Here is a 23,803-nt window from a genome sequence, read left to right as displayed (position 1 = left end):
TGATATATCCAAAAATATAATATTATGGCGAAAGTGTTTGCAACGTAAGACAAATGTTTGCTTTTGAGATATGTTTGTGATATTTTGAATGCAGTGCTTCATTTTGCAAGAGATGTGAGGCATTTTGCATTATGTGTGTGCAGTTCTTGGATTTGTGTGTAAAGTTTTGTAAAAGAGAGGCAAAGTTTTGAAAATGTGTGTAAGCAGTTGAAAAAAAACTGCAAGATTGGAATCAGCTATTTCTCAATTATTAGTTGTTGTTTTAAGCTGCTTTTCTTGCAGAATTAGAGGCTTTACACTATATTTAAAGTTTGGAACATTAGGTCTTCATTTCTGTCATGCTGTGTTTAAGCATTTGTAAAAAAGACAAGAAAGATCCATTATTTTTGGTATGTGTAAGCTTGTGTGAAAAGAACATTTAAGCATTTTAGAAACGTGTTAATTGACTCAATATTGTGTGAATACAACATGAATTGTGTTAATGGTATGGTCACAAGAGACGGGTGTTGTGTTAATTGTGTTTAGAGTTTTGAAAATGTGACTACAGATTGGAAAAATGGATGTTAACTATTGAAAAACTGTAGTTCAGGACTGTCCAAATCTGTTCCTTGGCGGTCCTGCAGAGTTTAGCAACCCCAATTTGGCACACACCTTGTGCCAAAGTTTAAGTTAAAAGATGAATATTGAAGAGATACTGTAATAATCACCATTATAGGAATCTGGTCATCTGGTTAAGTGCTTTGTAGAAACAGGATGAGGGTGGAGACGTAATGTAAACAGGAACACAGAACAAGGATGAGAGATCCTTTTTTAAACACCAAGGGAAGCACAAGTTCAGGACAAAGGGGGGACAAAGGCTAAAACAAACAAATAGCAACACACTAACAAACAACACAATTACTAAATTACAGAATAAGAACATAAAATAAAATAATAAAATATATTTCAAAATCCACACCAAATCACCAAACATTTTAAAACACACACACACACACACACACACACACACACACACAAATATATATAGAATATATATTTAATATATGACACCCATTCCTAGAGCATTACAAAATATACAAAAACATACAAAATAATACTTTGAAAGGTGGAGTGAAATGAAAAGATACATATTTACAAAAATTACTTCACTAATCAACAGTTTTTAACTTTAGCTGCTCCTAAATGAAATGTAATGAAACACATATAAGGGGAAAACACCGGTGGTGTCAAAGTGACATCAGGTCGGTGAACTGCAAGAACTCATGGCACTGACCTACAGTATAACAATAAAGTCTCCCAAGAGACATCTAGTGGTTAGATTCTGAGAATGTATGGTCACAGGTGTATCTATTTAGCTAATTCTATATTGTCTAACACCTTGACAATGGCCTGTTTGGGCTGATACATGTTGGTGTCTTTTTAATATGTAGCCCTGTCTTAGAATAAAGGCTTTTTACTTTGCTTATACTATGTGAGTGCCTTTTTTTTTTTTTTTGTATTCTGCAACAGGATCCATTTTTCATTTTCTCTGTTGAATGTTAAATTCATATCCTAATACTTGAATACTCTGTGCGATCTGCTGCAAGGATGTCCTGCAAGGAAACAAAATCCCAATCAAAAATAAAATCAATTAGGTTTGAACACACAAGGCGTACTGAAAGCGAAAGAAAGAATAATATAAAACAACAGCTCTATTTTCGACAGTTGAGTAAAATGAGTGAAGAAAGCTGATTGGTGTTATCACACCAGAAAGAAGCACAGCAGCGTGATCACGTAAGCACATGCTCGGACACATACACAATAACTACAGTACTGCAGAAGCTGTGGGTGTTTACACATAGAAATAAAGCACGCTTCACACAGTAATACAATATATCTTACCGTACTCTGAAACCCATGTGCACCGAATGTTGGATCAGCATAATGTATCTCTTGATCATGAGCCTGAACTGTTTTAATAGTAATCAGACATTTAATAAACCTAACTACGCTTGATCAACTTGACTGATTTTTGTTTATTTGCTTTGTTTGTTTAATTTTTGCATGTCAATACTTGCCTTCTTTTTCTGGTTGTTTGCACTTTCTGTGGTAAATCAAACCTACAACTATAGCTATTAACACCAGCAGCGCTAGAATAACAGCTATTGACTTCATGAGACGTGAACGGTTAGGTGCTGTAATTCACAGAGAAACCAGTCATTAGTGTAATCTGAATATAATACAGTTTAAACTTTAAAAGAAAATAATTATTGTGATGGAATAGTCTTCTTCATTGGGTAGACAAACATTTGTATATGATAATATTTGTTAACAGTGAACTGTCAATATGTAAGATAACACTGCAGATGAAAGAACACATACAGTATAACTGACCTTAACGCCTATATAGATAAGGACTACTGTAAAACACAGTTTTGATTCATTTAACATGATTAGAGGAAAAGAGAGAATGTGATACCTGGACATGTCAGACAGAGTTCAGTGATGTTGCTATATTTAGTCCGGTTGGTGAATGAATACGCCACAACACAGCTGTAGGTGTTTTTCTCCTGATATTCCACCTCCAGAGGAAGAGAGACTGATGCTGAGATCAGACACACTGATGCTGGACAATAAACTGTTTCCTTTGTACCAGGAGAGAGTCACATGACCCACATTCAACACTGAACACAGCAGTGAACAATTCTGACCTGATGATATTTCAGATGGAGAACATTGTGAAGAGTCTCTGGTGATGACAGGAACAGGCAGAGCAGCTGAAACATTACAAATAAAAAAGTTGTTCGGCAAGAACAATCAAACATATAAACTTTGTGTTTTTTGTTTGTTTTTACTTTGACTTATGATACTTTAAAAATGTAACAGACATTGGTGATGTCAGTTATATTTACATACTAAATTGACTTTTCATTCTTACACTAATGTATCCATCTAAACTATAATGAGTAAATTCTCTTTCTCTTCCTAAATGTTGTTTACAGCTTTTCTAACTATCATTGTACCTAAAACTTTGACACCATTGTCTTTCTTCCTTTAATTCATAAGTATTTCCATCAGGAAATATAAAACAAAAGTGCATTATAAGAGAACTGTCCTGCAAAACAGGGTGTAGAAAATAAGTTTCGCTCTCACTTTGGTTTGTTATTTAACACTTCTTAATTACAGATGAATCAGGGGAAAATATTTTAATTTTGAGAATCATCACAGTCTGGATCATCATGAGATGGACATCAGTTCTCACCATAGACAGTAACACTGAATCTCGTGTATGAAGTTCCTCTGTTGCTGATGATCTGTAGTTTATAAAGTCCAGTGTGTTCAGTTCTGATGTTTCTGATGATCAGAGATCCAGTTTGACTGTCCATCTGGAGTCTTTTCTCAAATATCGTATTAGTGGCATCTATATAGGTCTTCTGTCTGTGGATTTCAGCTATACGAGTCTCTTTAGGTCCAAACATCCACAGTATGTGATCATCTTTCTGTACTTCAGTAACATCAGTGTTTAGAGTGACAGAATCTCCCTCAGTCACTGACACTGACTTCAATTCATCTGTATCACCAAACACACCTGGAGAAAAACAGTTTATCAAGCAAATAAAAAAATAAAAAAAACTGTTTAGGATCAAACAGAATTTTAATGATCCACTAGGACAAATATTATTGCACTTAAGGAAAGACGGAAACAAGTTTTTTTTCATGCAGTGGTCAATTTCGGACTATTAGAAACAACAAAACAAAAATACACTTTTAAGTGTTTCTTTTATTGCACTTTATCTATTTGTGTCTATAGATTTCAATTATAAGTCGTATGTGACCCTGGACGACAGAACCAGTCATAAGTGTCAATTTTTCGAAACTGAGATTCATACATCATCTGCAAGCTGAATAAATAAGCTTCCCCTTTGGGAACTCGAGCTGCGTCGGAACGCTTTGGGAACGCCCCTGTGTTCCCACGCTCTGAAACATGTGCAATCAGTCCAACGGAATGGCGAAACGTCACGGGCGGGGTGACTTAGAGACCAGAGAGCTTAAAAGCACATCCGGAACAAGCAACACCAGCTTCTGTGTTTTCAGCAAGCGCTCTGTGTGAATATGTCAGTCTTATTTACTGCTGTTTGTCTATCAGTCACAATCACATCTTATGGCGAGCTACAGACAGCACTTTAGACCGTGTGTCCTTCTCTGCCCGTGCTGAACTTTGTGAATGCACGCGGTCGTTGTGTTGTTTGTTTGGGAGCGGAGCACGCACAGTCAGCTCTTGAGGGACAATGCACTTCGAGGAGTGTGTCCGTGTTGCGGTCTTTGCGGTTCCTGTCCCGCTGTTGCTGAGGCTACGCTCTCTTTTCCCATAAAAAAAAAAAAAGTGGCGTTTCTTCTGGAAAAAGGGAAGAAAGTTTTATGCAATGTAGATAGAGTGGCTTGCGCGTTGCCGAGGCAACATGCGCTTTATGGGTTTAGCAGCAATTAAAGCTGCTGGAGGTTCTTTTTCTCTAGAAAAAATAATAAAGCTCTTCCCCCTAACAAGTGCAAATGTATAAATGCGTTTGCAGGCTGTTTTTCGCCATTCTTTATATTGCATCTTATATTATAATCAGATCGTGTTCACTTGTCTGGTTGTTTGGTTGCATTTAATTCTGAGGAATTAAATGATGTATATTCCTCTAGCTTTAAGAAGTGAGATATGCTATGAATATATTTATATATAAATCAGCACAGGGATCGGAGACGGGGCCCCCTTTTCTCCTCCCTCACTCTCTATACAGCGCTCTCTTGGGATCTATAGTCTCGCGTGAGTGCACAGTGTTTACCTCTCTTCCTTCGAGGAGGTTGATATGGTCAGCACGTTATTTCAAGACTTTTGAGAAGAAAGAAAGAAAGAAAGGGAGTTGCTGGAGGTTGTAACTAGAAAAACGAAAAGAAAAAAATAGCATTCTATCACAACCTCCATGTCGGGACCTCTGGTTTTCCCTGTCTCCACACCGAGGTGTTGAGAGCATGGGTTTAACCATTTGTCATTCCAGCTCTTTGCCCTTATTTGTATATTTCAAATTTCAGGGGCTGAATGGCTAGGTTTTAGGGCGATGTCTAAGGTGGGACAGACGCTTGCGGGCTATCTGTTCCATTGCAGCATCACCCCTAAGGCCCCGGCAGTTTCCTATACAGGCCTAGGGGCTACTGGGCGGGAGCAGCCCTAACCGTGTTCCAGCTCCTCTTTCACGGAACCTCACTTCTCGTACTCCCCAGAAGTTTGGAGTCAGAGTGGCGCTCCCGGGCCGAAGGCTTCTAGCAGGAGGCGGATCTGCGGATCGTCTTTTCGCTGGATAATCTTCGGCTAAGAAAAAAACAAAAACATCCTGACGCCTATGGTCCAGGACTTTTGAGGGCCGGCCCCCTCTGGGGAAGAGCGGTGTGCACCTCATTATGCAGTGCCTGTTTTTCCTCAGTGCTCTCAGGAGATCGTTCTGCAAACCCTGCCAGTGTTCCAGGGCGCGGCGGTCTCCAGCGAGCGCTTCTCTCAGTCTCTTCCTCCGTAGCGGAACTGAGAGGCTCGCCACCCCTTCGGGGGTCTCTAGAGCAGCTAGATCGGCCGTCCCCTGCTGGTCCTCCGCTTCAGGGCACCAAGCTAGCAGCTCTAAGTATACTAGAGGCCAGTCTCGAGAGACTGGTTCCCTTAGAAGGTCACCTGGCGGTGTGGGAGCCCCTGCCAAGTCCCGTTAGGTCCTGCTTAGCAGGCTCTGGTTCTACCAGTTAGTCTTCCTGGGAGATGACGCGGGTCTGAGGACCATCTTCTCAATAAAAGACTTCAGGCGGGCAGGCCCCTCTGGGGAAGAGCGGTGTACACCTCATTATACGGTGCCCGTCTCTCCTCAGTGCCCTCAGGAGATCGTTCTGTTACCCCTGCCACCTTCGGTGCTTCAGGGCACAGCGATCTCCAGCGAGTGTTTCTCTCAGCTTCCGCCCGGAAACGTAGCGGTCCTGAGAGGCTCGCTACCTCCAGTGTTTAAAACAGCTAGATCTGCCGTTCCCTGCCGGTCCTCCGCTTCAGGGCACCGAGCTAGCAGTTCAAAACACACCAGAGGCCAGTCTCAAGAGACTGGTTCCCATAGTAGGTCACCTGGTGGTGTGGGAGCCCCTGACAGGTGTGTCTCATGGGTCCTGCCTAGCAGGCTCTAGTTCTACCAGCAGGAGTCCAGACGCTCATGGCTTAGGACTTCGGGGGGGGCACGCCCCTCTGGGGAAGAGCGGTGTACACCTCATTATACGGTGCCCGTTTCTCCTCAGTGCCCTCAGGAGATCGTTCCGTTACCCCTGCCACCTTTGGTGCTTCAGGGCACAGTGATCTCCAGCGAGTGTTTCTCTCAGCTTCTGCCCGGAAACTTAGCGGTCCTGAGAGGCTCGCTACCTCCAAAAAAGTGTTTAGAACGGCTAGATCTGCCGTTCCCTGCCGGTCCTCCACTTCAGGGCACCGAGCTAGCAGTTCAAAACACACCAGAGGCCAGTCTTGAGAGACCGGTTCCCCTTAGTACATTTTCTGGCAGCGTGGAAGCTTCTGCCAAATGTATCTCAATGGGTCCTGCACACTGTAGAGAGAGGGTACAGATTCAGTTCGGGTCACGTCCGCCTCTATTCAACGGGGTGTTTCCCACTCTGATGGGCCCCGAGCAGGCTCTGGTAATGGAACAAGAAGTACTACTCTCTTGAGGAAGGAGGCCATTGAGGTGGTCCCTCCTCTCTACAGAGAGTCCGGGTTCTACAGCCGTACTTCAGCGTTCCCGAGAAGGATGTTCCTGAGGTTTGCTTTGGGGGCAAAGCGTACCAACATCGGGTTCCTCCCTTCGGTCTTGCACTCTAACACCCTGCACTTTCACAAAGTGTGTGGATGCTGCGCTGGCTCCTCTGGGACTCCAGGGCTTCCGCATACTCAACCACATTGACATTGGTTGATATTAGCTCAATCAGAGCGGATGGCGGTTCGGCATCAAGATGTCGTTCTCGCTCGCACGAAAGAGCTAGGGTTAAGACTTAACACCAGAAAAGTGTGCTTTCTCCAGTACAGAGAACCACTTATCTAGGCGTGGTGTGGGTTTCGACCACGATGCAGGCACGAATGTCCCCTGCTCGAATCGATTCGATCCTCACGGCAGTCAAGAGAGTGAGAGAAGGCCAGTCACTCACTGTGAAGCTTTTTCAGAAGTTGTTGGGTCTGATGGCAGCTGCGTCCAATGTGATCACTTTTGGCCTGCTGTACATGAGATCCTTGCAGTAGTGGCTCAGGACCACAGGGTTTTCCCGAGGGGCAACCCATTTCACATGATCAAGGTCACGCGGCGATGTTTACGTGCCTTAGACATGTGGAAAAACCGTGGTAACTGACACAAGGCCCCATGTTGGGGGCTCCATGTCGTCGCGTACGCTAACGACGGACGCCTCCCTCACGGGCTGGGGAGCAGTCATGAGTGGCTGCTCCGCTCAAGGTCTGTGGGAAGGTCCCCATCTCAGTTGGCATCTACTGCCTGGAGATGATGGCAGTTTCAAGCATTGAAACAATTTCTCCCAGACTTGGGAGACCATCATGTGCTGGTTCGCTCAGACAACACATCGGTGGTCTCTTATATAATTAAGAAGCAGACATCCTGTCGAGACGGGGGCTGAGGCCCTGGGGGAATGGAAGCTCCACACCGAGGTGATGGAGCAGATTTGGAAGAAGTTTGGTCAAGCCCAGATGGACTTGTTTGCGTCTCAAGAGACCTCACAATGTCCCCTCGGGTTCTCTCTGTCTCATCCAGCTCCTTTGGGGATGCCATGGTACAGACGTGGCCGAGGCTTCGTCTGTACGCCTTCCCACCCCGATTGCTCTGCTTCCGGGAGTTCTGGAGAGAGTTCGCAGAGAAAGGGTTTGTCTCCTATTATTAGCCCCGTACTGATGGGCCAGGCATGGTTTGCGGACCTGGTAGCCCTACTCTCAGACTCTCCATGGGAGATTCCCATCTAATTGGAGTTGTGGGAGCTGGGGATGTGGCCCCTGAGGGGGCACAACTCATAGCTTCCGGTCTCTCAACTGAGGTTGTTGAGACCGTACTCCTGTCCAGAGCTCCCTCAATGAGGAAACTGTCCTTGAAGTGGATTGTGTTCACTTCATGGTGCGGAAGTCGTCAACTGCTCCCAGTTAACTGCCCGGTTGGTTAATGTTCTGGAGTTCCTGCAGGAACGATTCTCCACAAGTTGGACCCCTTCCACCTTTAGAGTGTTCGTGGTGGTAAAAGCTGCTTACCACGTCCCTTTGGGTGGTCTGCATTAGGGGTTTTACCCATTGGTACAAGTTTCTTTCGTTGTACTTGAGGCCAGGAGAAGTGTGGTACCACTCCAGACTCTCAGGTGCATCCGTCTTAGCTGTGCTTGTCATGATTTCACACTAGACAGGCATTTGTCAGTATGGTGGCGTGGGCATTGTCGTTCCCAAAGCGTTCCGATGCAGCTCGAGTTCCCGAAGGGGAACGTCCCAGGTTACGTATGTAACCATGGTTCCCCGAGGGAACGAGACGCTGCGTCGCATGCCATACTTCCTGCATCCCTGTGAGCGACTTGCTTCAACTTTCTGAAGCTGGTGTTGCTTGTTCCGGATGCGCTTTTAAGCTCTCTGGTCTCTACGTCACCCCGCCCGTGATGTTTCACCATTCCATTGGACTGATTGCACACATGTTTCAGAGCGTAGGAACACAGGGGCGTTCCCAAAGCGTTCCGACGCAGCGTCTCGTTCCCTCGGGGAACCATGGTTACATACGCAACCTGGGACGTTTCCATTGATGTATGGTTTGTTAGGACAATATTTGGCCGAGATACAACTATTTGAAAATCTGAGGGTGCAAAAAAATCTAAATATTGAGAAAATCGCCTTTAAAGTTGTCCAACTGAAGTTCTTAGCAAAGCATATTACTAATCAGAAAATAAGTTTTGATACATTTATGTTAAGAAATTTACAAAATATCTTCGTGGAACATGATCTTTACTTCATATCCTAATGATTTTTGGCATAAAAGAAAAATGGACAATTTTGACCCATACAGTGTATTTTTTGGCTATTGCTATAAATATACCCCAGCGACTTGAGACTGGTTTTGTGGTCCAGGGTCACATATCTTTAAAGGCTGTTTTTTCAAAATGAGTTTTTTCTCCTGCCTGATTTTATACAACATTTCATTCTTAAACAAATGGTGAAAATTCTTCTTCTTTTTTTTTTTTCTGGCAAGAATTCTGAACCTGGCTTTATCCAATGTTCAGATTTTTGTTCTAGACATTTTTGCAAAGTAGTGCATATTTAATTAGATATTACCTAATTTGCATATTTAAACATACCATTACAAAAAACTTGTAGGTAATACAAAAAATGTTTGCAATTCTTAAAACAATGGATGTTATGACGTACCATTCAATAGCAACAAACACAGATGGAAGAAATATCCGCTGTTAATCATTTTTCCGAAATTCTCAATAAACACTCCAAAATCCGACTGCCTATAAAAAACACGTTCAAAGATCATGTCCTCCGTTTACAAAAAATAATTTCCATTGTTAGATGCAGGCTAGTTCACATGTTCCGTCTTCAATGACAAAAAATATCCATATAAAGAATTAATAACGTTTACAAGAGAGGAATAATCCAGTTATATAAAGATATTTCCATTAGGTTTGAATTTTTGAAAGTCGGTTCTGAAAAGAACGTTACGCACGCTAACAGCTCTCTCTCTCTCTCTCTCTCGACTGGTCATAATAATCATCTATGCCCTTCCTACTTGAAAAAACAGCGCTTAGTTCTCTAGAACGGATACACATTTTTTTTTAGTGTTTACTGTGACTCATTCTCCTAAGTCCTAATTATAGATTTCACCAGTTTGCATGCCTTTTCTCATTATCTGTAAAATGAAACAGCATTTGAGTGTACGGTTATGAAGTTCATCTGTAATTCTTTCTTTTGTTTGTATCTGAAACTATCTTATTATTGCTGAGTTGAATCGTTTATAAAGGGCCTATCAGTTTCATTTATTTTATAGTGCTCCCGACTTCACATATTGGTCCAAAGTGAGTGTCCAAGAACCGTGCTTGATAAAGAAGAAACCTTGGGAGAAGTCCAAATTTATCTGGGAAGCTCTCCTCCTGGCACACAAATAAACACAAATATGCTAGGTATGCACATTTTCAGTAATGCTACTTTCTTCTGAAAAAGACAGCTATACAGTATGTGTGATGTGTGTAGTTATTGGTGGGTCGTGTGGCGCGTATCTTTTAAAGGTCTTTAGATGAGTTCATTCCAGCATTGTCTCTTTTGACAATTGTTAACATTTTACTAATTAAGAAATATTTAAGATCATCAAACATGCAGGTCATCTTATCAATAAATTAAGTAAAATCAGGGTAAGATGCCCCTGGGCAAGAAGACCCCTGTTTTATTTTTTGTTTCATCACAGTCTGGATCATCATGAGCTGGACATCAGTTACTCACCATAGACAGTAACACAGAAGCTCTTCAATGAGGTTTTTCCACTAATGACAGCAAGTTTATAAAGTCCAGTGTGTTCAGTTCTGATGTTTCTGATGGTCAGAGATCCAGTTTGACTGTCCATCTGGAGTCTGTCACCAAATGTCACAGTACTGTCAAACATTTTAACAAACTGCTTATAGATTTCACCTATTCGAGTCTCTTGAGGTTCAAACATCCACAGTATCTGATAATTTCCAGATCATTTCCAACCCCAGAATGAGCATCAGCACAGGGACAAAACCAAAAACTTAGCACTGGATATGCTTACAAAACAAGAAAATATTTTCAATTCGATTTGACAAGACAGCAGAATGCTAATGTTTGTCATGTTTACTATACTTGTCTAATTAGATGAGCTGACGAGATTTCAATCATATTGTTTTGTAGGCTATTTCATTTATGCTTTTGTTATGCCACCCACTGACGACATCAGAAAGCCTCTGGGTGTGTATGCAAATATACAAGCGATTACAGTTGGAAAGATGCAAACTTTGTTTATAAATGCCCACAGCAAAAATACATTGTCAGTTTAATGCACATTCATAAATCCAGCTAGTCGATTGCCTGTGATATTTGCATTAAATTTGCATTTCAAAAACATTGCATACTCTTAGCCACTCTCAAAGCTTTCTCCAATTAGCAGTCAATCCCACAATCCACCACACAAGCATGAAGCTTGTCTTCCATAGAGTGCTGCAGGAATGAGTCCTTAAAACCAAAAACAAGTTAGCATTTTTTTTATTATTATTTTTAGCTCCATTGTCCTGCAGTCTGTTTTTTTAAATGGGTTTTTAAGTGATACAAGTGAATAGTCTATATATGCTTTTTGTGTAGATCACAAATAATATGATTGAGTAAATTAGACTGTTTTTTGTTTGTTTGTTTTTTAGTGTATGACATAAATGCCTTAATATCCAAGTTGATTTCTTAAAGCTTTCACTTGTCTTGAGGTGGTTGCTAGCAATCGTCTAAATTGGGACTACAGAGAGGTTATCAGGAACATTACAATTAATTACACTAAACATTTAAAGTCTTCTCACTAGTCACTTTCACAGCCTCAATGTGTTTATAATTTCACTTTTGAAAACTGTTCTAACTCAAACTTTCCAAATGGTAGATTTTAAATAATGAACCAGCCTGAAAAACATTGTCTTCACCATTTATAATACAATTGGTTTTTAGACTGTATTCCAGATTTGAACTATATTCTTGTTTCACAAATTTGGCACTCTGAATCTTTGAACTGCAATCAGTTAATCTTATAATTCAATAGTTTATGAATTTAAGAGTTTAAGAAGTAACCCATTAAATTTATTCCAGAATCATAAGAAAAAATATACATGCTGTCTGTTTTTGTTTATAATTCCTGCAAGGTGGAAATATTTCTCATGCAAAACATTGAAAGCAATAAACGGTGAGAATTTTTGCAAATGGTAAAACAGCTACCTGTATCAAAAAAAATAAAAATAAATAAATAAAATTCTGGCTCAGCCCAAGTTATTTGTATTTTAAAAAAAGTGATTACTGCTGGTGCTGGTATAAAACGTTGAAATGTTGTTGCAGGTTTCCTGATATCTTCATACCCACAGTTCTGAATGTATCCATATTGCTGACTCTAATCCAGTAGCCAGTATTTGATGATGAATGTAGAAATGCATGATGTAATTGCTTCCTTTTTATTTATTTTTTTCAGTTTCATAATTTCCTCTATGGTTATGTCAGCTGACACAGATGTGCTTGTCATAGTATAATAGCGCATTGCGCCCCTCAGTGGCCAGATGTGGTTGCTTTTTTAAACAAGTTACAAATCACAACCATACATTTGCATTTGGGAAATATATTTGTTTCTCTCTCTGTGTCTTTTTTGTTTCCACCTTTTAATGTTGTGCTTATCCACTGTGATGGCTGTTATGTACTTGTGCAGGTTATCTATACTCATGAGAAGAACGTCCTAAAAAGTGTCATATATTTCAGATTCTTATAACTTCCTATTTCCACGGTCATTGGACCACTCTAAAAATGAAATACTGAATATTACATGATATAAAATCCTTAATCCTTTTAAAAATTAATACTTAACATTGTTTGTGAATTTGATATGTTTTTGGTATGTATGTATTTTATTTTTTCAGTGAGAAAGAAGGTGATGGGATTGAGAAATGATTCTTGTGCGTGTTACAAAGCTTGTTTGCTTTTAAATGATGCTTTTACATGACTATAAAGCCAAATATGTTCAGAGGAGTTAGAAACTAAATAAACATAAATCTTGCTTTTATTGTCACTCATTGGACAAAATAGGAAGACCTTTTTTTCAAAGATAAACTTTAGTTTCTCTGTGTTATTAGTCCCTTATGTGGCTCATCACTGATGGTGAGAGTTGGGAAAAAAAAGATGTTGCAGTGGATACTTTTCACAAAAGATCTAACATCAATATTCATATAACAGCACACACAGCTGTCAATCTGGGACAGTTACACTCTGTGTACTGTAGGGGGCTGCATTAGTTCAGGTGTGTCCAAACAAACCTGTTCCCGAAGGGCCACTGTCCAGCTAATAAAGATTTTCAGATTTACTAAAAATTTTCAGGCAACTGTGTTGGAGCTGGTTGGAGCTAAACTTTGCAGGACGGTGGCCCTCCAGGAGCAGCATTGGACACCCCTGAATTAGTTTAAATATCAAATATGTAAAATGAAGTGCTAAACTATGCTGTGTACATGGTGACAAAAATTATCTATTATTATTAAAATATATGAATTAGTACTGAGTCTTATTGTGAATCTCACAAACTGATGGCTCTCACAACAACATCTTCTAGAATTACAAAAACTACCTTCTCATGGCACATTCTTTCATGGCGGTTTTCTGAATGCTACATTGTTATGTGACAACACCCATCAGTTTCCATTACAATCACAAAGAGTTGTTTTGTCTGAATGGCATTTAAGGTCACATTGTTGTCGTTATGTCCTTTCATCATTGTTATAGATCTTCTTGGTGTTATATATAGTTACTGCATTAATCATCTGGGTTTATGCAAATCCCACGGTACTGTCACGGCAGGTTTCAGAAGTCAGCTTGAGCAGAAGTGAAACTGGACAAAAGGGATACAGATAGGGAAGGAATACATTAATAGAAAGTACCTTTCTGCTTAGTGTTTGTGGAAGAGCTGTACTTTCAGCTCTTTCTTAAAAGTTGTGATGGTCTCAGCTGATTGTGGAGGCTGGAAGCTTCTTTCAACGCAGAGGAACAGAGAGGATGAATGTTCTGAAAAGCAATTTTGTACTTCATTTTGATGGAGCCAGTAGGTTCTGCTCATTCACTGATCACAGAGAAAGGGAGGGCACATACAGGTGCTGGTCATATAATTAGAATATCATCAAAAAGTTGATTTATTTCACTAATTCCATTCAAAAAGTGAAACTTGTATATTATATTCATTCATTACACACAGACTGATATATTTCAAATGTTTATTTCTTTTAATTTTGATGATTAGAGCTTACAGCTCATGAAAGTCAAAAATCAGTATCTCAAAATATTAGAATATTTACATTTGAGTTTGAATAAATGACCATCCCTACAGTATAAATTTCGGGTATCTCTTTGAAACCACAATAATGGGGAAGACTGCTGACTTGGCAATGATCCAGAAGATGAACATTGACACCCTCCACAAAGAGGGTAAGTCACAGAAGGTCATTACTGAAAGGTGTGGCTGTTTACAGAGTGCTGTATCAAAGCATATTAAATGCAAAGTTGACTGGAAGGAAGAATTTGGGTAGGAAAAGGTGCACAAGCAACAGGGATGACCGCAAGCTTGAGAATACAGTCAAGCAAAGCCGATTCAAACACTTGGGAGAGCTTCACAAGGAGAGAACTGAAGCTGGAGTCAGTGCATCAAGAGTCACCACGCTCAGACGTCTTCAGGAAAAGGGCTACCAAGCCACTTCTGAACCAGAGACAACGTCGCAAGCGGTGTGAGAGAGGACAGAAGCGCGGTAAGCGCGGAGGTATACGAGCCAGGCTAAGGGCTAACCCCACAAGACCGGCTCTTCCAACACTCATGCTCTCAAACGTTCGCTCTCTGGAAAACAAACTGGACCTAATTCAACTACACAGCGGTCTACACAGCATGAGGCAAGGGATTGTTGTGTGTTTGTTTTCACTGAAACATGGCTAAACGACAACATCCCGGACTCCGCCTTTCAGCTGCACGGACTAACCTGCTACCGAGCGGACAGAGATTCATCACTGTCTGGTAAGACTCGCGGCGGTGGCTTGTGTGTGTATATCAACAAAGAATGGTGTAACAATGCTGTGTTAGTATCAAAACACTGTTCGTCGCTGGTGGAGTTCATGGTTGTGAAGTGTCGACCGTACTATCTGCCGCGGGAGTTCACGGCCACTGTTATTGTCGCGGTTTACATCCCCCCGTGCGCAAACGCTAAGGACGCGCTTTGTGAACTGTACAGCGCCATCAGCGAACAACAAACAAATAACCCCGATGGCTTTTTCATCATAGCCGGTGACTTCAACCACGCTAACTTAAAGACAGTTTTGCCAAAGTTCTACCAACATGTGAACTTTGCAACAAGGGGAAATAACACACTGGACTTTGTTTACACAACAGAAACGAACGCTTACAAAGCCGAGCCCCGCCCCCACCTCGGGTACTCGGACCACATCTCTGTTATGCTAATCCCAGCATACAGACCACTTCTGAAACTCACCAAACCGGTTCAAAAACAGATCATGGTATGGCCAGAAAATGCTACCTCAGCACTGCAGGACTGCTTCCAGGACACAGACTGGAACATGTTTAAAGAGGCGGCCACCTACAACAACCACACAGACCTACAGGAGTACACTGAAACTGTGACTGCTTACATCAAAAAGTGCACTGATGATGTGACAGTCACCAAGACCATCACCACACGCGCCAACCAGAAGCCATGGATGACAGCAGAGGTTCGTGGGCTGCTAAAGACCAGAGATGAAGCATTCAGATCAGGAGATAAAGCAGCCCTCAAAACAGCAAGAGCCAATCTGACCCGCAGCATCAAAAATGGAAAACGGTCATATGCTCAAAAAATCAATAATCACTTCACAGACAGCAGAGACATGGAGTCTGTGGAAAGCCATTCAGACCATCACAGACTACAAGCCCCCGCCACAGGCCTGTGATGATGACACATCCCTCCCAGATACACTCAACCACTTTTATTCACGGTTTGAAATGTAGAATGACACACCTGCACAAAAACTGCCCATACCTCCCAACGACCAGGCGCTCTGTCTGTCTCCAGCCGACGTAAGGAAGACCCTATCTAGGATCAATCCACGCAAGGCTGCGGGTCCCGACAACATACCTGGCCGTGTACTGAAAGACTGTGCTGTACAGCTGACAGATGTCCTAACAGATATCTTCAACACCTCGCTGAGCCAGGCAGTCGTCCCCACATGTCTCAAATCCACAACAATCATACCGGTACCAAAGAAATCACCTGTGTCCTGTCTAAATGACTACCGTCCCATAGCACTGACTCCAATCATAATGAAGTGCTTTGAGAGGTTAGTCATGCACAACATCAAAACCAGCCTCCCCAACACACTCGACCCGCTCCAGTTTGCATACCGTCCAAACCGCTCTACAGACGATGCAATCTCCTCCACCCTCCACCTGGCTCTTACCCACCTAGAAAACAAAGACTCTTATGTTAGAATGCTGTTCATTGACTTCAGCTCAGCATTCAACACAATAATCCCACAACAGCTCATAAATAAACTAAACCTGCTGGGCCTTAACAACTCCCTCTGTAATTGGGTTCTGGACTTCCTAACCGGAAGACCTCAGTCAGTCCGTGTCGGCCACAACACCTCGAGCACTACCACACTGAGCACAGGTGCCCCACAAGGCTGTGTGCTCAGCCCACTGCTCTTCACGCTGCTGACCCACGACTGCACTGCCAAGTCCAGCTCCAACCACATCATCAAGTTTGCTGACGACACAACAGTGGTAGGTCTCATCAGCAACAATGATGAAACGCACTACAGAGAGGAAGTGGCACAGCTGGCGAAATGGTGTGGCACTAACAACCTGTCCCTCAATGTGAGTAAGACAAAGGAGGTTGTGATGGACTTAAGAAGAAACTCCGGTGATCACCCCCCACTGACCATCGACAGCTCGCCTGTGGAGAGAGTCAGCAGCACTAAATTCCTGGGGGTGCACATCACAGAGGATCTCACCTGGACCGCCAACGCCTTGTCACTCTCCAAGAAGGCACAACAGCGCCTACACTTCCTCCGCCGGCTGAAAAGAGCAAGTCTCCCTCCACCCATCCTCACCACTTTCTACAGGGGCACCATTGAGAGTGTGCTGACCAGCTGCATCACTGTCTGGTACGGGAACTGTACCACAGCAGACCGCAAAACTCTCCAGCCGACAGTGAACACAGCTGCAAGGATCATCGGTGCTCCTCTCCCCTCCTTCCTGGACATTTTCCTTACACGATGCTCCAGCAAAGCCAACAGTATCGTGAAGGACTCCTCACACCCCTCCCACAGTCTCTTCCAGCTCCTACCATCAGGAAGACGGTACCGCAGCATCAGAGCCCGCTCTGCCAGACTGCTCAACAGCTTTTTCCCCCAGGCTGTGAGAGCCCTGAACTCAAATCACCCCGCCCCTCTCTGAACCCCCATACAAACCCCCTACCTCCTGAAACATGGCCCATCTGAAACTTATGGAACTTTTTTGTGCAATCGAAGTGTGCTACACACAGGTGAGTGGGCCTGTACAAACCACCTGTAGTAGCACACTCTCCTCCTCTATGCACACTAGTCACTTTTCACACACACTGCTGTGGGTACACAAATCCCACAAAAAGACTCAGCAATATACATATGTTTACATGCTCATGCACTACAAATCATCCTGCACTGTTCCCCAGCCAGCTGCTGACTCACAATGTTCTCTTCGCACATGTACAGTATTTATCTGAAGCACTCGTATAGTTTGTATAGTTTGTATTTTTTAGTTTATGTATAGGTAAAAAATTATTTTATATATAGCATATTTATAGTCAAATCTATCAGTAGGATAGTTGTGTATAGGTTTATACTGTTTTTACTTCATTGCTGTATGCCTGTATTTATGTAGCACCGTGGTCCTGTGAGGCACGACATTTCGTTCCACTGTATGCCCCCGCATGTAGCGGAATGACAATAAAGCTCAACTTGACTTGACTTGACTTGAATGCTGATTTCATTTTCCAGCAGAACTTGGCACCTGCCCACCCTGCCAAAGGTACCAAAAGCTGGTTCAATGACCATAGTGTTACTGTGCTTGATTGGCGAGCAAACTCGCCTGACCTGAACCCCATAGAGAATCTATGGGGTATTGTCAAGAGGAAGATGAGAGACACCAGACCCAACAATGCAGATGAGCTGAAGGCCACTATCAGAGCAACCTGGGCTCTCATAACACCTGAGCAGTGCCACAGACTGATCGACTCCATGCCATGCCGCATTGCTGCAGTAATTCAGGCAAAAGGAGCCCCAACTAAGTATTGAGTGCTGTACATGCTCATACTTTTCATTTTCATACTTTTCAGTTGGCCAAGATTTCTAAAAATCCTTTCTTTGTATTGGTCCTTAAGTAATATTCTAATATTTTGAGATACTGATTTTTGACTTTCATGAGCTGTAAGCTCTAATCATCAAAATTAAAAGAAATAAACATTTGAAATATATCAGTCTGTGTGTAATGAATGAATATAATATACAAGTTTCACTTTTTGAATGGAATTATTGAAATAAATCAACTTTTTGATGATATTCTAATTATATGACCAGCACCTGTACAGTATATACCTGCAAAGGTGCTGGTCCAGAGTGCCAGTCTTGAAGGCCAAAGTTCAAGTTAAAAGGTGGTTGGTGAAGAGATATTTTAATAATCACCAATATAGGTCACTGGTCATTTTTTAAAGTGCTTTTTATAAACAGGATGAGGGTGGAGACACAATGTAAACAGGAACACAGAACAAGGATCTCTCTCATTTTTTTTTTTTTTTTTAAACACCAGTGGAAGCACAGCTTCAGGAGTGAACAAAAGCCAAAAGAAACAAATAGCAACACACCAACAAACAACAAAAAGACCAAATGAAAGAATAATAAAATATATTTGAAAAATGTATATAAAAATAAATCTCTGTAACTTAACACACTAAAACAACTAAAAAATATATGTATATATATGGGCCTTCTTCAGACTGTCAGCAAAAATCTGATTTTTGCATATCCAGATATTATTTAGATCTGAACATCAAAAAAAAAAAAAAAAGTCTGGATGCTCTGGCTGCTCAAATCAGATCTTTTGCATCACTATTAACGTGACCCACAATTATGACGTCAAAACTGCTGATGGAAATTACATGTAGATATATATGACACCCACTCCTAAAGCGTTACAAAATATATAAAAAAAACATACAAAATAATACTGTGAAAGGTGGAGTGAAATGAAAATATACAAAAACTACCTCACTAATAAGTTTTAACTTTAGCTGCTCCTAAATGAAATGTAACGAAACACATATAAGGGGAAAACATCGGTGTTATCAAAGTGCTTCTCATTTATTTGTGCATCCTCGTTTCCTTTCCTCGCTACCTTTCCTCGTGTCTTAGCTTCACCCCCCTTAGGATACGAGGGAAGGATGCAAGGAAAGGAAATGAGGACGGAGGAATCAAATGATGAACATTGGAAGATTCTTGACCACTCAAGCATCACTTCAAAGCGTCATCAGCTGCGATAAAGGGATCTGCCCTTATGTTGTTAAAGTTTGTTATTTAAGGCATTCATAATAAATATTAATAAAGCAAGATGCCCTGTTGAAATATATGACATGTATGGCTTATTTAAACTGCAAAGGTAAATATAAATGTAAATTATTATGACAGATGTGAAGGGGGAGGAGAATATGTCAGTTTTTTCGCCAAAAAACACTTCACACTTCAGTATAGGATAACCTGTGTATAATCGCTCATGATTCCTCAGGAAGCCTCCTCACTCCTTGATCCTCGCCTTCTCGCAGTGAAATTAGAGAATTGAGATGTCCTGCAAGATGACAGAGCTCGATCGGTTTCCGGGTCATAGGATGGAGGAGCGAAACGAGGAGGGATATTGAGAAGCAGCGTAGGTCGTGTGAACTGCAAGAACTCATGGCACTGACCTACAGTGTAACAATAAATAAAAAGTCTGATGGATCCTAGTCTCGAGTAGCCAGACCTTCAGACTGACGATAGAAGGTCTGGGAACCTTGGCCGCTTTAAATGGTGAAGGACTGCCAAGAGGCCATATGACTGACAGGTAAATCAACTAATAATATTCCATTTTGTGCCGCGTCATGTTTAGGGGCATGAAAATGTGTGTAAAAATCTTGGACATATTTTACATTTCTATGGTGTGAACTTTGCATATTTCACATACTTTTGAAAATTCAGTGTTTCGTTGATCCTGATAAACGCTCATTGTCACAGTTGTAAACACGACGGCTTTCTTCTTTCATCCAGGGGTCTTTCATGTCTTAACAGTTGAATATTCTGTTTGATCTGCTGCAACGACATCCTGCAAGGAAACATCACAATCAAAAATAAAATCAAGTAGGATCAAACACTGAATTATAAAAGTGAAGGACAGAATAATTTAAAACAACAGCTCTATTTCCCACAGTTGAGCAGAATGAGTGAAGAAAACCTTTCAGTGTCATCACATCAGAAAGAAACAGCAGTGTGATAGCATACTCTCAGACACATACACGACAGAAGCTGAGGGTGCTTACACATGCACAAAAGACAGAGTTCACACAGAAATACAATATATCTTACCGTACTCTCAACCCGATATGCACAGAATGTTGTATCAGCGTAAAGTATCTCTTCCTCTTGAGCCTCAACTGTTTTGATAATAATCACACATTTAATAATCTAACCACATTTAATAAACTTGTTTTAGTTATATATATATATATATATATATATATATATATATATATATATATATTGAATGTCAATACTTGCCTTCTTTTTCCGATTGTTTACGCTTTCTGTGGCAGTACATCAAACCTGCAACTACAGCTATGAACACCAGCAGCAGTGCTGTAACAGCTATTGAAATGTTGAGACGTGAACGCTCATCCCGTTCTGTAATGCACAGAAAAGAGCCAGTAGTGTAATCTTAATAGTTTAAACTTTAAAAATAAATAATTATGGTGATGTCATCCGTTATTGAACATATTACACTTCACCTAAGCACGTTTTCAAGTAAAGTACTTGCATATTTTGATGTTTAAATTGCTACCTGTTACCGCTCACAACATGTCTGATATTCTGCAGTGTTTACAATCATTAAAAAAATTATTTGATGAACCCTTTCTCAACTTTGTTAACATATTTCCTTTTGAAACAGGATTAGGGTGGGACAAAAGGCATGCCATTTTTTAACCGCCAACTGGCTTTCATTTAAGACAAATGTCACACCTTGATTGGCTAGACAAACATTTGTATATATATCGGATAACAATGAACAGTCAATATGTAAATAACATTGCACACCTCAAAGCACATATAGACTAAATATTTCAATAAACACTTTCATTTTTCCTTTTCATTTTAACACAATTAGAGGAAAAGAGATAATATAATACCTGAGCATGGCTGACAGAGATCAGTGTTGTTGAGATGTGTGGTCTGGTTTCTGATGGGATTGTTGATCACACAGCTGTAGGTGTTGTTATCCTGATATTCCACCTCCAGAGGAAGAGAGAGACTGATGCTGAGATCAGACACACTGATGCTGGACAATAAACTGTTTCTTTTGAACCAGGAGAGAGTCACATAACCCACATTCAACACTGAACACAGCAGTGAACAATTCTGACCTGATGATATTTCAGATGAAGAACATTGTGAAGAGTCTCTGGTGATGACAGGAACAGGCAGAGGAGCTGAAAAACATTAAAAATAAAAAAGTTGTTGAGGAAGAACAATTGAAGATAAACTCTGCCTTTGCTACCCATATTTGTCTTTTTTGTTTGTTTTTACTTTGACTTCTGATGCTTTCATGATGTCAGTTTATATTTGCATATATTTTGCATTTTCGTTCTTACACCAATTTATCCATCTAAACTATAATCATAAAATTATCTTCCTAAATGTGGCTTTACAGCTTTTTCTAACTATAATTGTATGTAAAACTTCAACACTAGTGTCTTTCTTCCTTCTATTCATAAGTACTTCCATCAGGAAATATAAAACAAATGTGCATTATAAGAGAACTGTCTTTAAAACAGGGTGTAGAAAATAAATTTCACTCATATTTGGTTTGTTATTAATCACTTATAAGTCACAGATGAATCAGGGGGAAAATGTTTTAATTTTGAGAATCATCACAGTCTGGATCATCATGAGATGGAAATCAGTTACTCACCATAGACAGTAACATTGAATCTCTTGTATGAAGTTCCTCTGTTGCTGATGATCTGTAGTTTATAAAGTCCAGAGTGTTCAGTTCTGATGTTTCTGATGATCAGAGATCCAGTTTGTCTGTCCATCTGGAGTCTTTTCTCAAATGTTGTATTAGTGGCATCTATATAGATGTTCTGTCTGTGGATCTCAGCTATACGAGTCTCTTGAGGTCCAAACATCCACAGTGTGTGATCATCTTGCTGCATTTTAACATCAGTGTGTAGAGCGACAGAATTTCCCTCCATCACTGACACTATAACATCTGTATCACCAAACACACCTGGAGAAAAACAGTTTATCAAGCAAATGAAAAAACGGTTTAAGTTAAAACTGAATATTAATGAGGAAAATTCACCAGGACAAATGTTCATTCTCTTAAGGCAAGACCCTTCAGGCAAAAAAAAAAAAAAAACCTTACATACACCGGATTTTACAGTTTTATATTCCGAAGGTTTATTATTATTATTATTATTATTATTATTATTTATTCCTTTTTCCCCGCAAGAATTCTGAACCTTGCATTATTCAATGTTCAGATTTGTAGAAATGTATGCAGTTGAATTCATATTTAATTAGATAATGCCTTATTTGCATATAGCCTATAACATTTCATAAATGTTGTAATACAAAAAAAATTCTTAATGATTCTTAATTTGCGATTCTTAAAACAAAGATGACGTACCAGTCGATAGCAAAAGACACAGACAGAAGAAAAATGCGCTGTGAATCATTTTTCTTAATTTCTTCATAAACACCCAACAACAGGCTAAACATGACGCGAGAACTGAGTGCGTGTGAAAAACAAATTCATCGATCAGGTCCTCCGTTTACAAAAAGAATGTCTATTCTCAGATGCGGTTGCCGTGTTCCATCACCTCTTCAGTAACAACGTCCAAGAATAAAAAAAAAAAAAAAAAAAAAACGTTTACAAGCGAGAAATAATGCAATTAGGTTATCTGAAGATTGTTCCATTAGGTTTGAATGTTAGGTTCTGAAAAAGGAAAGTCACGCATTACCTACACTTACGCACACAACCCCTCCCTCTCTCTCTCTCTTTATCCAGCGCTGGTAGCTGGAGATATAAGCATCTTCGTCTCTATTAGAACAAACAGCGCTAAGTTCTCTACTACAAATAAACTTTAAGTTTCCCTGTCTTAATTCCTGTTCTTTAAAAGTAAATCGTTTTTTAAGAATAGTTTTAATATTTATTTGTCATTTTGTAAAATCGTTTTGCCAAATAATAATAATAATTAACCATACTTGCTTCCACATCAATGCTTCAATGCTTCGATTAAGCAGCAGATCAGTGTAGGGTTATATGGAGTTCATCCATAATTCTGATCATCTGATCATCTCTGCTGCTGAATTTATTAAGGGCCCGTCAATTCCTTTTATTTTTATAGCATGCTTGATGTTACGTATTAGCCCAGATCCAAGAAAAGTGCTTAAAACGTTTGTGCCAGTGGAATTTTGAGATGTTTATGCACATGTTGATAAAGAAAAAAACCTTGAGAGGAGCCAAGTTTTATCTGGGAAGCGCTCCTCCTGGTATACACATAAACACATTTATGCAAGGCATGCACATTTTCAGCAATGGACTTTGCTAGTTTCTGATTGGTGGATTGTTTGGCACATACCTTTAAAAGGTCTTTAGACAGGGTGTTCATTTTAGTGTTGGCCTCCCATCGACAGATCCAAATTGTAGTGCATCTAACGCATGTTTGATACAGATGTGTCCTGTTAATG

General features: G+C 40.6%; 1 protein-coding gene and 1 pseudogene across 4 annotated transcripts; both read right to left on the bottom strand.

Annotated features, from left to right (window-relative positions):
* Nucleotides 1-1,020: 1,020 nt before the first annotated feature.
* LOC131529925 (natural killer cell receptor 2B4-like) lies at nt 1,021-9,883 on the bottom strand (annotated as a pseudogene).
* A 1,534-nt stretch (nt 9,884-11,417) lies between these two features.
* Nucleotides 11,418-23,187, bottom strand: LOC131529926 (CD276 antigen-like). 4 transcript variants are annotated; one of them, XR_009268254.1, is made up of 7 exons: nt 22,740-23,187; nt 22,020-22,337; nt 21,238-21,537; nt 20,612-20,734; nt 20,420-20,487; nt 20,022-20,159; nt 11,418-13,628 (listed from the first exon to the last, which is right to left on the bottom strand). XR_009268254.1 is itself a non-coding variant. In XM_058759933.1 (6 exons), the coding sequence occupies exons 1-6, from the start codon at nt 22,804-22,806 to the stop codon at nt 20,112-20,114; spliced, it is 924 nt and encodes a 307-aa protein (XP_058615916.1). In that variant the 5' UTR covers nt 22,807-23,187; the 3' UTR covers nt 18,696-20,111. The 4 variants fall into 4 exon arrangements, 1 of the variants encoding a protein (XP_058615916.1); XR_009268255.1 differs by lacking the exon at nt 11,418-13,628 and adding an exon at nt 13,660-13,801; XR_009268253.1 differs by lacking the exon at nt 11,418-13,628 and adding an exon at nt 18,696-19,764.
* Nucleotides 23,188-23,803: the final 616 nt, after the last annotated feature.

This window comes from Onychostoma macrolepis, chromosome 22, assembly GCF_012432095.1.
Source record: "Onychostoma macrolepis isolate SWU-2019 chromosome 22, ASM1243209v1, whole genome shotgun sequence".
NCBI classification, from domain to species: Eukaryota; Metazoa; Chordata; class Actinopteri; order Cypriniformes; family Cyprinidae; genus Onychostoma; species Onychostoma macrolepis.
Note: the sequence above shows the minus strand (reverse complement) of the source record. Positions and strands in the feature narration are given on the sequence as shown.

What these genes read in the sequence shown, in the direction of transcription:
- LOC131529926 (XM_058759933.1), bottom strand. Translation starts at nt 22,806, where the DNA reads ATGAAGAAATTAAGAAAAATGATTCACAGCGCATTTTTCTTCTGTCTG. An exon ending in GTGTCTTTTGCTATCGACTG is followed by an intron (nt 22,338 to 22,739) that starts GTACGTCATCTT and finishes GTTTTTCTCCAG; the next exon opens with GTGTGTTTGGTGATACAGAT. An exon ending in TCTCTGTCAGCCATGCTCAG is followed by an intron (nt 20,735 to 21,237) that starts GTATTATATTAT and finishes TGTGCATTACAG; the next exon opens with AACGGGATGAGCGTTCACGT.